At 43.2% G+C, this 15102-nt stretch overlaps 1 protein-coding gene across 2 annotated transcripts in view; it reads right to left on the reverse strand.

The window, feature by feature from the left end:
- SCAP (SREBF chaperone) overlaps window positions 1–15102 on the reverse strand; it is a 1420607-nt gene that overhangs the window by 742219 nt on the left and 663286 nt on the right. For both annotated transcript variants that reach the window (XM_069645830.1, XM_069645831.1), the window contains exon 12: window positions 6593–6811. In XM_069645830.1, the coding sequence (XP_069501931.1) occupies window positions 6593–6811 (219 nt within the window). The remainder of the gene's footprint in view (window positions 1–6592; window positions 6812–15102) is intronic.

The following is a 15102-nucleotide window of genomic DNA, read 5'->3' on the forward strand; positions in this document are numbered from 1 at the left end:
GGGCTGACATCATGAAGCAAGATTCCAAGACACTTTATGAGGATGCTATGCATTATCAAACAAGCTTGTAGTCGCAACAATGCTACTCATGCCTCTAGACTTGGTTCTGTTCCACAGATCTACTCTGAAACCTCAGAGTCTTATGCTAAGATAACAGCAGAACCAGAGCCTTCTACCAATAAACAGTATGTTAAAGAAAGACCAGCTAAGTCCCCTGAGGACGTCTTTGATTTGGAAAATATCCAGAAACAGCTGTTTGCTCTAAAGAGGCAATCTATGGATTTAAATGACTATGCCATACTGTACGAGCTAAACGTAAGAGAGGGATACATTTCATCTTCAGATAATCCATATCACCCTGAACCAGACATTCTCTCTCTAATTATTGATGACATTTGGGTTCCTAATGAGTTGCGTAAGTTAAAAGAAAGAACGTTGGAGCAAATAGAAAGATTGAGGCAGGAATATGCTTACCAGTTGCACGTTAACTTTGAGTGCTCTTCTCCTTCTGTTCAAGATGCCAGCTAGGTTTTCCCAAACTACGATCTATTTGGTGAAGACCTGTCCTCCTTTACCTCACTGGGTGACTCCTTTGAAAGGCCTCTTCTGTCTCCTGCTGAGTCTACCTCTGCTATCTTTTCTGACACTTCTGCAGACTCGGTACAACATTTTTTCCAGGAGCCTAACCATAGTCTAACTCCAATGCTGTCCTCGACCTTCCTTGGTTCCAACACCAGTATCCAGCACTGCCTCACCCACGGACAGCAATGCAATTGACCTTTCTAGTGTTTACAACCCCACAATTACTGCAGTATCCGAAACAATTGCCAGTCCAACAACCCTCTTTTTCAAAGACTGTGTTTCAACGCTTGCTCATGCCTGTGACCTGAATCAAGACTGTGCATCCATTCTTATCTCGGTGTCCACTTCATCACCTGAAGTAATCCAAATGCCCATAACTGAAATGAAACCACAAGAAATGAATGAAGATTACCTTGAATGCAAAAGCATATCCTTCAGTGAAAAGGAAGATTCAGTAATGGATTTAGTGTTTCAAGACCTTATGATCAGTACCATTGTTAGTGTTATGCTGCTTGAACATTTAAACCAGTGGAACCAGATACCTGCACTCCCTGTAAGAGAAAGGATTTTGATCAAGCCTCCGCTAGCCTTGCACTTAGCAGTATCTCCTTCCCAAGTATTTGAATACACCGAGCCAGTAACCAATTACATGAGTGTGGTATCCACGGCTCAATGCAAATGTCTACCTATTGGAATAGTAATGCCATCAAAATACCAGCTCTTTGTGACAAAGAATAAACTTACCCTTTCTGAAAGACACCAAGATAGTGCAGTTATGCCACAGCCATCTGAAGGTAAAACATTTTCTTTGCATTCTGAGTCACATTCACAACCGCTGCATCCAAAGAACAACCTGAAACCAGCAATTCCTGTGTCTGTGCCAGCCTCTATTGCTGTATCCTCTAAGGAGCTTCCGTCTACAATTCTGTTTTCCTGCACACCCACCTTACGTACTGATGTACCTTGCGAGTCGTTGGGTAGGGTTGTGAAGAACAATCACCCCTTTACATTTTCTGATCGAAGTACTAAACTGAAGAAATATAAACCTTTAACTGGCCATTGATTTCGACTTTAGTGCTTCAACCCTTACTCTTTCTACTGCTTGAAAGACGCAATGGACTATGCCTTCTTTTGGGGCACCAGGAGGGGCCCTGTGAGGGGGCATACTGTCACGATCCTACTCGCCTGCCACCCAGCACTGCTAAATGCGCCTCTGCCTTTCTTTCCTTGTTTTACCGCTGCAGTTTTGGACTAATCTAATTGCATGTTCCTATCCGGCTTTTGGGTTAAACCAGCCAATGCATTCTGGGACATGTATGCTGTCTAAAAGGCAGAGGGCTGTAGGAGGCATATTAAATACATTTGTTTGCAGCAAACTACTAAGAGCTGCAGAGGGCCTGATTGCATTCACCTGTTCCAAGCTACGGCAGGCTAGGCTGCAGAGTTGGAGAGCACTTGATTAGAAACCACTGCTGCTATTGCAGCAGGCTACTGAAGTTTTCCCCTTGCACAGAGTACAACAGTTTCCTCGGCATGCCTAAGTCAGGACGTTGCTGTATGACTGTTAAGAGTAATCTGCTGGTACCTATCCCAAGGGCTTTCCTTAATCCCTGGAGACCCCTTATCATATTCCAGCACACCCTTATTGCTGATCAATTCAAGTTGCCCAGCGTACTTGCTTGTCTTTGCCTTTTCTCTGTCTTTGTTTACAGCCTGCTCCTGCAGTTCCTGTGAATACCTGTTTCAACTAACAGCTTGGTATGCACCTTTAATCTGTTATATTCTAGCATTCTATCCAGAATCTCCCTTAATCTACTTGCATACAGTGAGAGATAGCCTCTTCCCTGTACTCTCCGCCTAGACTTGTGACACGTGGTTGGACAAGAATGTAACACCATTCCAGGTCCCTACACTTGGGGCATATCTTAGAAAGGAATGCCACTCCGGGTCCCTCCACTCGAGGTGTGCCTTGGAGAAGGGAAAACCATTCTGGTTAACTGCCGTTTGGCGTGCCTTGGCAAGGCATGCTAGTGCAGCTCCCCCCACTTGAGGCCTGCCTTAGAAAGAAGCGTCAGTCAAGCTCCCTCTGCTTGAGGCGTACATTGGAAAGGAATGCGATTCTGGCTCCTTCCACTTGAGGCGTATCTTAGGAAATAATGCCACTCGAGGCATGATGTCACAATCCTACTCACCTGCCACCCAGCACTGCTACATGCGCCTCTGCCTTTCTTTCCTTGTTTTACCGCTGCAGTTTTGGACTAATCTGATTCTGGCTCCTTCCACCTGAAGCTTGCCTTACAAAGAAACGTCCGTCCAGCTCCTTCCACCCGAGGCGTACCTTGGACAAGAAGGGAACACCATTCTGGTTCACTCTCCTTTGGCGTGCCTTGGCAAGCAATGGTAGTCCAGCTCCCTCCACTAGAGGCGTGCTTTAGAAAGAAACGCCAGTCCTGCTCCCTCTACTGGAGGGGTGTGTTGGACAAGACTGGAACACCATTCCCTCCACTCAAGGCGTGTCTTTCAAAATTTGTAAACGCCACTTTGGCGCCCTCCCTTGAGGGTTAAGTGTCATGAAAATGGTACCTGGACACCATCTATATGGCAGCGGTGTCTTGTATAACTCGTAGCACCTTGCAATTTCTTTTTTGTACTACAGTAATGGTCATGTTTTGTGTGACTGAAATGTCTTCTGTTGGAATTACTTGGATATGATTGGTGGGTGAATGAGGTAAAGCTGTGTTGTACATGCAGATGTGATTTCTGTGAATGCACTTTGACATCACTGCAGAAATGATTAGCATGTTAGTGGATGTGTATTTAGTGTGTGTATGTTTGCAGATATGAATGTTTCAACATGACTGGTGAATGCTGGCATACATGCTATGGGCATACTTGAAGTTGGTGTGAAAGTCATAGCCTGTAGGCCAGGTAGCCAAGTGAGCGGATGTCCACTTGCTATGAGTGTGCAGATACGGTTGGTGACACATGACAGTTGAATACAGGCAGAGCTGATATGCAAGTACGTGAAAATGGTGTGCCAGACATGTCCTGGAGATGACGGTGCCATGTGAGCGGATGTCCATTTGCTATGCGTGTGCTGATAAGGTTGGTGTCACATGATATTTGAATGCAGACAGTTGATATGCAAGTACATGAAGTTGGTGTGAAAGAGAACGCCTGGAGACAAGGTTACAATGTGAGCGGATGTCCACTTGCTATAATTGTGCAGATATGGTTGCTGTGGAGCTAGTGGTTTGGTAGAAGTGCGACTGTGGACATGGATGGCTATTGACTGCAGACATGAAAGGTGTATGCATAGCCAGTAAAACGGTTGGTGCCTTGACACGGCTTTACTGCTCACAGGAACTTTGTTTCTTGTGCCAAATCCAACCCTGCCTGTCCTGTTGCACTGTGAGCTGTATGCATGAGGAGAGTGAGCAAAGGTGCCTGTGAATGGGCGTGAAGAGAAAAAACAGGGTGGCAGTGGGTACTACACAGCGATTCTTGTATTCCCTGAGCACTTGCCATACGGATGATTTACCCATTTTCACCCAGGTGAGGACACCCACGCATACGAGGTTTGGCTTTCATTGGGACATATGTGGAAATATGGGAAGTTAGGACAAGTGGTGTTGGCGGCGTATTTTGGTAGGTCTTGTGGGTAATACATTCTGGGGCTATTCGCGCAAATCAGACCTCAGTGGATTCCCGCAGGTGTCTTCTTTTCAGAAATGCATGGGGTTCCATGTTTTCCTTGGTGGCTGCGACATCCCAGTCCCAAATCTGTAGGTTGTCCACAAGAGCAAATTCCTGCAAAATCTGCTCTCCCGAAACACTTGGGTTTACCAATGGTTTGGCCTTTTCCCTTTGCACCCAGGTAGGTGCACCCCCACATGTGAGGTACTGTTTTCGTCAGGACACCTGTGGGAACGCAGGAAGGTAGGACATGTGTTGATGGCCGCGTGTTTCGCTGGTTTGAAGGTGGGAAATGTCTGGGTTTCTTTGCCTAAATTTCGGACTTTGCCGGGGCTTGTGGGTAATAAATACTAGGACGATTCGCGCAAGTCAGACCTCTGTGGATTCCCAAGAGTGTCTTCTTTTCAGAAATGCATGGGGTTCCCTGTTTTCCTTGGTGGCAGTGACACCCCAAGCCCAAATTTGTGGGTTGTCAACAAAGCCAAATCCAGTCTTCCCCAGAGCATTTGATGCATCAGTGGTTTGGCCTTCTCCTTTTGCGCCCAGGTAGGTGCACCCCCACATGTGAGGTACCGTTTACGTCGGGACACATGTTGGAATGTGGGAAAGTAGGACATTTGTTGTTTTCTCTTGGTTTTCATACATTTGCGACTGCACTTTTTTACACAACGCTTTCATTTCCAAAATGTGACCTACATTTAGTCTCTGCTTTAGGCACTGTATGCTTTTGTAACCTGCACAAGTCACCTACCCCTCAAAAGGTCTGCCTGGGCTCTTTATCCTGTGTACCATGGCTCCGTTTTTGGATTGTGGTATTGCTTGTTTTGTGAAACATTACGAAAAATGTATGCTTTCCTAACTGGAAGAGTCCGGGAATGTAGCGGGCGTTGCTTTTCTCAATATTCACAGAAGCCATTAACTTACAGCTCCAACCATGTCCAGCACATGCCTTTTTTATCTGTAATTTTTCCCCAAACTATGGGAATTTTCCCTACATAGTTGTTGCCTGACCTGCGCAAATCACCCCTTCCTAAACTTGGAATTTTGTCTACTTTTCAAAAATGTATGCCTTTCTGTTTTATGCATGTCCTATGGGAGAAAAGGGGTAAAATTGCCTACCTTTCACAAAACTGAAGGTAACCTTTTAAAAATATGTTTCGGTTTCCACTCAACCTGTTTTTGAAAGCCTGGAAAATGGCGAATTCAGCACAACAAACAATGTGTTCCTAGCTCTTACAAGGAAAAAACCACAGGTTGCTATGTCCATCATTTTATTTGCATTTTATGAAAAAAACACAAAATATGCTCCCTTTTTGGTTATTTTCTCTCACCACCATACAGCAAACTAGGATTCCTTGGTGGCGTTATGAGCGCTTACACATGGGAAGAATTATCACATGTAGCAAGAAAGTTACAGGGGATTGAATGGCGATATACTGAAATCACCAAAAAGGGCTTTGCGCTGGGGGGGGCGGGGAGGGGGTCATTGGCAATAAGTGGCCTTTAAATCTCAGCATCAAGCTAAATTAATTTTAAAGTGGAGTCATTTTTTAAAATGTTACGCAATCGTTAAGGCCCCCAGTTTCATATTTTCTTAAATTTAAACTTTTTATAAAATCACTAAAATCCGTGCAAGCATACAATTACTTTTTTAAAAACAGAAACAATGTAGAAAAACATTGCTGTGTCAGCATAAAGCACAATTCATTTTAAAGGGCATCTAACAGATGCATGGCCATCTGAGCAAACAAGTGTGGCCACTATAAAGTGAACACACAGGAAATTGCTTAGTTTACAACTTTGTCTTGTGCTGCAGATCATGCTCAGATCATTCAGGACCCAACAGGGAATGTTCTTGACCGTAATACTGTTGGCCTATTGCAGTAATCTCTTTCCTTAGCACCCCCATCTCCAGATAAACTTGCCCGGCCGTTTATGTCCTTTTACTATGGATGTAGAGAAATGTCCTGAGTTGCACAGAGCCCGTGGATATGCATGTGCGCCTAGGACCTCCTATTAGACCAATTTATAATTTTGTTCTGAAAATATTGCTAAAGGAAGCTGCCCAGCATCCAGGACATCCTACATGCCTATATTCACTAAGGGGAGAAACCTTTGCTTTACAACACCATAATGTATCAGTACCTCAAGCTTTCGGCTCCCAAACCCAGTCAGCTTCCTGCATTTCAGGATGTCAAATTAATATGGAAATTTACCGACAGTCTGGCTCATCCTATCCATTTACTGACCTCTTGATACAGACATTTTATGGCCCCATGCTTTACCTGTGTGTCTACAAACAGAAACAACTCACCATGATCATTCTTTGAGCGAGCCTGGTCCGGGCAAAAAAATAGATGACACGCAGCCTTTTGGGCAGACGCAGGTTCCGGAAGGAGGATGGCTGTAGAGTGATGGTGTGGGCTGATGCAGGCCTCATAGCTGTCTGGCGCTCATAGCGGTGGGTGCACCTGGTGGGTTTGGAGGGTGGCATGCAGGCTTCAGCTGGGAGGCGTTTGTTCAGGTCAGCGAGCTGTTGATAAAATCAGACATATGTTCCACATAATCTTGTAACTGAACTTCCTGCCAGAACTAGATCAGTGTTTCCACCATAGGACAATGCACGATTAGAGATGGTTGACTTCCACTCCTAAGGATTTTTAAGCAATGTGGAAGATATGCTCTGAACATTATGCACAATGCTACTGGTATCCCAGAGCAACCCAAGGCCAAATGTACAAACACTCATTAGAAAACGTGAACACAGCTCTAGAACCTTTAGTTATCAGGCATTCTTGCATTATCAACTAATTTATTCAAATGAAAAACGCAGGCCTTTGCATGACCCTTGTCTGCTACCATAGTTGGGGAAAAAAATAAGATGTATTCTGACAGAGCATGGAGGGGATTGGTGTGCAAAAAAGAAAGTACTAGAATCACCATAAGAGAAAGTTACTTACTTATGACAATATAGACGATATACTTATTGTAAGGAAAGGAGATTTGGGGTCATTTGACAATTTTGTACAGTATGTTAATAGGAATGATTTTGGGCTCAATTTTTGTTGGCTCCGCTGATGCAGATTCCATTGATTTTTTAGATCTGCATATATTTATCGAACATGGCAGTATCCAAACTAAGACCTTTCGTAAACCAACGGAAGTGAATTCTGTACTTCAGGCGCAAAGTAGTCATCAGCGCTCTACAATTGATAACATCCCTTTGGGGGAATTATACAGGGCCAGAAGAAATTGTAGTAAGGAGACAGACTATGAAGAAGAAACTAGAGTTCTGAGAACAAGGTTTTTGAGCAGAGGATATAAATCAGCATGCATCAGCAAAGCAGAGAACAAATACCAAAAATACAAACAGTCGGATTTACTTGCTGATCATTCTAGTGTAAAACCAGAATCTAAACACAATGCAATTATTACTCAGTTCTCAAAATATTCATCTACTCTCCAACGTTTGGCAGAAAAACATTAGAACATTTTGAAATTGGATAATGACTTGACTCCCTATCGCCCTGAAAAACCTAAATTCACTTTTACACGAGCTCAGACAATCAAACAAAAGCTTAGTCCTTCTTTTCTAGAAACTAAAGTGGATGACTTAGGTGGAAATTGGTTAAAGAAAAATGTGGGTTTCTTTAGGTGTGGAAACTGCATTATTGCAAGTATGCTCATAGCAACTGTCAATCTTTCACAGACATGTATGGCAATTTGGTTAAAATTAATCAATTCATCAATTGTAGAACGACTAATGTTGTATATGCAATTATATGTGTCTGTGGCAAACTGTATGTAGGGAGCACAATTAGACAATTGAGAGTTCGTTTCAGGGAACATCTATCAAGTCTAAGAAACAATGACCCCAAATCACCGTTGGCCATCCATTGGCGAGAATGTCACCAAATGAATAACAGCAATGATATTCGTTTTATTGGTCTAATGAAGGCTAAGTTAGGCAAAAGAGGAAGCAATGTTATGCTATAATTCGTGTCCATCAATAGGCTGTGAATCAGTCATTTAATTTGTGTCTCAAACTTAACTGACATTCATTAATCATTTTACTGTGCTACTGACACATAACGTAGCTGCTAATTCCAAAGACAGTGCGTTACTTTAACTGTATCACCAATTTTGGTGATCCAACTATTATTCATAACAGGCATGTATTTCTCATATATCTCATAATATACATTCAAATATTGTAACATTAATAGAATCATGAGTACCAATACAGAGCGTGCATTTAAGCACTTCAGTACAAAAAGGAATTGGTCATTTTCACAGCCCGGGGTATGCTGACAGCTTTAATACTAATCGCGCTGATATGCACGTCATGTATTTACTTCGATGACGTCACGCGTTATGCATACGCGTGATGTCATCACGTTGCAGGCGCCATTTTGAATGGCGGTTTTGCCGCGATCGCGGCAAGAGCACTATTGAAGAAGCCGAAAGGCGATTCCACATACTTGTAAGACTCGTGCAAGGGATTTTTCCATATAATGGAGGTATATATTTCTGCTATTTATATATTTTTACAAAAAATATGTTTTTTTGGGGGGTCATATGGCGCTATTCATTGACTAATGGGGCCACAAACTATCTGATGCACCAAGGGATTAATAGTATCTAGTATCACTCTCCCATACCTTAACCTTACTAATCAGGCATCATCCTAATTTGAACAAATATTTCCTTTAATTTATAGGTTATAAATATGAAGCCAATTCCTTTGGAGCATTGTATATAATACACATTAAAAATAACAATCATTACTGATATGGGCATTATCCCAAATAATATATCATTTGCTTATTTGGAATGATATATATTTTTCACAGGCCATCTAACATCACATATACCAGAAATGGTCCCATGAAATGCAGATTCTTTCAATCTACTATTTTAAAATAAGGTAAAAGATTCAATATAGGAGCAGCTTGTAGTTCTGCCATTAATAGACCATTACAGACCATTACATACACTTTCCTCCACTGCAGATGTACTAATAATCCACCATTTTGGAAGCACTTTTGATGCCAAAGCGGGCTCATGAGAAACCTACAACTATTAGTCGTAAATGGTTTCGGTTCAATTTTAGGGGAGTAGGATTCTGCAATAATTTCAGTATACACATGGCGTACACAAACTGATCTTAGACACCTGTTATATTGTCTATATATGGCACTGTTTTTTGAATATCTCACGAATACCTCAAAAGCTGGTCGTTTGAGCATTAATGGATATATCTCTAAGACCACGTAATGATGTAAATCAATATAATGGGAGGCCACATAAAATTGTCAAATTGCTTAATGCAATTCTGCCTTTCTTTTTATCTTTTTGGCATTGAATTCTCATCCTGCACTGACTCCAACCCTACAACCCTGACCTGGCGCATGATGCAACATGGTATGACCTATCCAGTCCTATGTTTTTTTTATACTTATATCTTTATGATTTAATGTTAATATTTCGAATGTCATGTACATTATTATCAATGGTGTTATGTTACAATCATGATATTTACAGCCTTAACAACGACCAGGGGTCGAAACACGTGTTGGCTGTTTCTCTTATTGAAAAATAAAAATACTACATCTCACATGATTTGGACATTTGCAACGTCTGTCTGAAATATTTTCCACATTGAGAGGACTGACCTTGAGTGCAAGACACTCCCCCGAAGCTTAATCTTTAATTTTACTATTATCTACAAACTTTGTGGGAAGGTTGAGGGGGTAGGATCTATCTTGCTGCCAGGGTCCCTGAACCAATTTATAGGTTGGGTTTTGGAATTATTCCAGAGTGGTCACTAGCGCACCAACAGGGACCGATCCCACAGAATCCATTTCTTGCTACTTATGACAATACTTCAGCATGGGTCACCTACTCATTCATAAACTTGAAATGTATTTCTGGTCATCGGGATTGCTCCCAGAAATGGGGGTTGGCATTCCAAGCTATACATCTTAAGTCACTCACATGTTGGAGAAGGAACACGAGAAGAAAAAGGTACTATGAAGGCATCATGAAGTAGGCACAGACATCTGAACTCAAGTTTGAGCTAAAAACTTTTATTAAACCAAAAAGAGGGGTGTAAAAGGGCATAGCTTGCCCTATGCTAAGGGGGATTTCCCTACCTAAATGTAACTAAAGATAGTTATGTCACGAGGTCCAAAATAAATGTCTGTATGTGTCCAAAACCTATACTTACCCTCACATCTATTTGTATACAATGTGTAGGGAGGTCCACATCAAAATAATAAGTGTTCAAACAACAGTTGAGAGCTTCTTCCAGCTCTTGGTTGTTAAGTGTTTTCCCTCCCCAAAGTTCGAGAAAGTTCACAATGCAAAAGAGAGTACCCTTCCAGAAGGTTCAAGTTCACAATGCAAAAGGGGGTTCCCTTCCCCAAGCTTTCAACTTTTTCAACCTTTCCAAAATGATTCTTTGTAATACTTCCCAGCTCTTCTGGTTTGGTTACCTTTCTACAATTTCACAAAGTTCAGTTCCTTATTTCAGTTCATTCAGGTTTTCCTTTATATTCAATCATAAGTTTCTTTGCTGTTTTTTTAAGTGGCTTTTCCATAAGTGGGTATCATCGGTCTAGGTGCAGTTGTCGGACAACAGGGTCCACCCATTAAAGGTCACGCAACCAACAAACCTGACTTGCTTCTCTTTCATATGCACGTTGCCACTGTTTCAGCTCTACATCGGTACTTGGTTTATTCTCATTTCGCATCCTCATGATGCTTTACCATTGCTTGTTTTACCACTATTCACGTGTTGCACTTTCAGATACTCTTGTGGCACTTTCCAATGATTGTTCTCTCAAAATACACAGTTCCTTTATATTCTTATGGCTCTTGCCAATGCTTGCTCTCTCAAAATACACAGTTCCTTTATATTCTTATGGCTCTTGCCAATGCTTGTTCTCTCAAAATGACATGCATTACTTGCGGTAATAGCATTTCTGATTATTGTATCTGCTTAGATTTACATGCTGTGCATATAGTCCGACATCTAGTGATAATCGCGGAGTATTGCATCTTGTCTTTTGAGGATCAAAAGGGGACGTCAACATGGGCGTGCTTGTAACACTATCCCTAACGTGACGTGCAGTGTACCCAAAATCCCTCACGCGTCGACGTCCATCTGGTTGTGTTTTTCCTGCCGTGAGGGAGCCTTATGACTAACGTGAGCGAGTACAGATAGAGAGAGAATAGTAAGAAGTCTATGTTCCTTCTACTCAAACGGGGAGCAAGGGTGGGCGCATGTGAATCTAAGCCAATACAATCATCAGAAATGCTATTACTGTAAGTAATCCATGTCTTCTGATGCTTGTGAATCTGCTTAGAGTGACATGCTGTGCATAGACTAGCGAGCAGTACCCAGAGTTGGAGGTGGGGTGTGAGGTGAGAAAGAACAGTAGTAAAGTGATGTCTTAGTACTGCTTGTGCCATGTGAAAATCAGATCTAGAGTGAACATCTAGGCAGTTGTGTTTTCTAAAGGTGTGTATAGAACTCCAGGTCGCTGCTTTGCAAATGGACTAGAGAGGAACGTTTGCAATTGAATGCTATGGAAGCCTCAGTGCCCAGAGTAGAGTGTGCTCTAGGCTTGAAGGGCAGATCTCTCTTGGCAAGAGTGTAGCAGATTGCGATACAGTTTGCAATCCACTTTGAGATGGCTTACAGGGTCCCCTTCTCTACCAGCCGCCACTGAAATGAAAAACTGATTTGTCTTTCTTAGTGGTCGAGTCTTTTCCAGATAATATATATGACCGCCCTGTGCACATCAAGTGTATGTAGGCTTCTTTCTGCCACGTTAATGGGGTTCTGGAAGAAGGGCAGTTCGATTGATTGTTTCACATGGAACTTTGAAATGAATTTAGGTGCAAACCTAGGGTGTGTGCGCAAAACCACCTTATCTTTGTGAATTCTGACAAATGGGTCTAGAACTGAAAGGGCCTATAATTCACTGACTCTCCTAATTGAAGGGACTGACACTAGAAAGTAGAAAGGCAGTCTTGTGAGAGCCTTAAGGCTAGCCTTATGCATAGGTTCAAAGGGAGATCCCATTAGTCTAATTAATACCACATTTAGGTCCCTCCCGGGTGCTGGGTTTGAAATTGGGGGATGAAGTCTTTTAACCCCTTCCATAAATGCCTTGGTGACTGGTATCTTCCACCACGACTCCTTTTGTGACGTAGTGTATGATGAAAGTGCAGACAGGTGGATCTTCAGAGAATTAAAAACCAGACCCGAGTCCAGTAGATGAGTCCAGTAATGTGGGTATCAGAGCAGTCAATGGGCAGTCAATGGGATTGATGCTCTTAGAATGGCACCAGATAACGAGTAGGATAGTAGTCTTCCTCTCTTGGCCTTCATGGTGTGGTAAATTTTTCAGAAAAGTCCATAAATTTAGAAAGTCTATTCATGTACCCCTCAAACCTGTCCCTGGTCCATAAGGATGACCCAGGGGGGTCTGAGGGGGAAGAGGACTTGGGTCCTTAGGCCGTCGAGCCTTGTCTGACAGAGTCTTAGGCAGGGGCTGGGAACTATCAGAATATTCTTCCTGACCTTCTCGACCTCTTGACGTGTGTTTAGGCCTATTCGCTGCCGAGATGATGTTCGCGAGATTCTCGTGGATCTCCGGCGTATCTGGGAGAGGTTTCGGTGGTCCTAGCGGCTTAGTCGCAGTTTTCTGCACTGCCGAACCCTTAGGCGTCAACGCGCTCTTGTGAGGCGTCTCAGTGCTCTTATGAGGTTTGGTGCCGATGCCCTTGTGACTTGAGTACCCAGACGCATGTCGCCTAGACGGTTGAAGGGAGGGTGGTCGACCCTGATGATCAGTGGGTTCCATCGAAAGGATCGGCGTACCAGTTGGCGCCTTTGGCCATCCCGACGAGTCAGTGGAGGAGGCTCAGGGGTTGTGTGCTTTCCTTTATGTGGAGCCACGGCTGTCGCTTACTTCGTCACTTGAGGCGCCTGCAGCGGCAGGCAGGGGAACTACTCTCAGCCTGCTGCATGGCGTAGGCCGCCCACCGTTTGACTCGCTGTTCTTTTATCGTTTTAGGACATAAAAGCTTGCAAGACCGACAGGACTCCTCGTTATGATCTCGAGGTAAACACTAATTACACCTCTGGTGTGTGTCCTTCCATTGGTACTTGCCGTTGCAAGAAGGGCAACATTGAAAAGGAGTCCTGTCCATAGCTCAGGTTAATAGCGACAGCAAAACCAGAAGGGGAGAAGGAAATGTATTCTTGAAAAGAAACAGAGCTCCGGACCCCACTCTAACTACTGTGTAGGCCTGGCCGGAGGGCCGAGGCCTCGCGGTGGACCGTGTCAACCGGAGCAACAGCTGCCGAAGTCTGGAGTCGTCTTCCGCAGTCTTCAGCGTTGGTTGTAAAGTAGTCGTCGGTGAAGGGTGACAAGTATTAAAACGACCGGAGATCGTGGACAAAGATATATTTGCAATTTTACGAGCTCGCGTAAGGCGACCAGCTAGCTGGGTGAAAAAGAACAATCTGTGGGACCTTGACGCGTGAGGGATTTTGGGTACACTACACGTCTTGTTAGGGATAGTGTTACAAGCACGCCCATGTCGATGTCCCCTTTCGATCCCAAAAGACAAGATGCAATACTCTGCGATTACCACTAGATGTCGGACTATATGCACAGCATGTGACTAAGCAGATTCACAAGCATCAGAAGAACTCCCACCTCCAATACAAAACTGCTTTGGCAGTCTATCTAAAATGAGGAATACGTGGGAGGAGACAATCCATTCGAAGAACAAGTTACTTACCAACTGTAACGTTCTTTCGATTGGATGTTCCTCCCACGTATTCCTCATCGACCTTCCCATCCTACCCCGCAGTACAGTTTATGTGCTTTACACTCTAATTTCTTTTAAGGCTTGGGTCAAAAGAGGCACGCCTTTAACTATAATCCATGGGCTCTGATACACGAAAAAACAGAACTGTGGCCAACCGGCACGCTCGAGGCATTTATACAACGGATAACGTCAGTGCTCGACAGATACCGCTGAGGGACATCGTAGCCTCGAGCGGAGAGACCTCTGGTGGAGAGAGAGAGAAAAGATTTCCGTAGCAGCAAAGCTGAAGGTAAGGATATATCTAAGATGAGGAATACGTGGGAGGAACTTCCAATGAAAGAACGTTACAGTTGGTAAGTAACTTGTTCTTCGAATGGATTGTCTCCTCCCACGTATTCCTCATTTTAGATAGACTGCCAAAGCAGTTTTGTATTGGAGGTGGGAGTACAGAAATGTTTTAGTCATGTACCGAATGGAGTACAGATTTAGCAAATAGACCTCCTTGAGAGGTAGTTGAGTCCAGAGCATAATGTTTTATGAAAGTATGCATGGATGACCATGTGGCTGCTGCACAAATATCTTGTACAGGAACACCCCTTTGAAGTGCTGTTGAAGTTGCCATGCCCCTAGTCGAATGAGCTCTTAATCCCTCAGGGGGATCTTTTCCAGCTAGCCTATAACACTCAGTCATGGTTAAGATTATCCATCTTGATATTGTTTGTTTGGTTACAGCTAGTCCTAATTTACGGCCAGTGTATCCCACAAACAGTTGGTCACACTGACGTATTTTTGCCAATCTTGAAATATAAAAGCTAAGAGCCCTTCTACGATCTAATCTATGTAGTCTTTCCTCTTCCTTACTTGTGTGAGGATGAGGGTAGAAAGTAGGTAGTATTATTTTCTGTGACAGGTGAAAGTCAGACGATTTTTGGCAAGAAAGAAGGTTTGACTCTAAGGACAACTTTATCTTTA

The sequence above is a fragment of the Ambystoma mexicanum genome, chromosome 2p (genome assembly GCF_040938575.1).
Source record: "Ambystoma mexicanum isolate Mex_15411 chromosome 2p, UKY_AmexF1_1, whole genome shotgun sequence".
Taxonomy (NCBI): Eukaryota; Metazoa; Chordata; class Amphibia; order Caudata; family Ambystomatidae; genus Ambystoma; species Ambystoma mexicanum.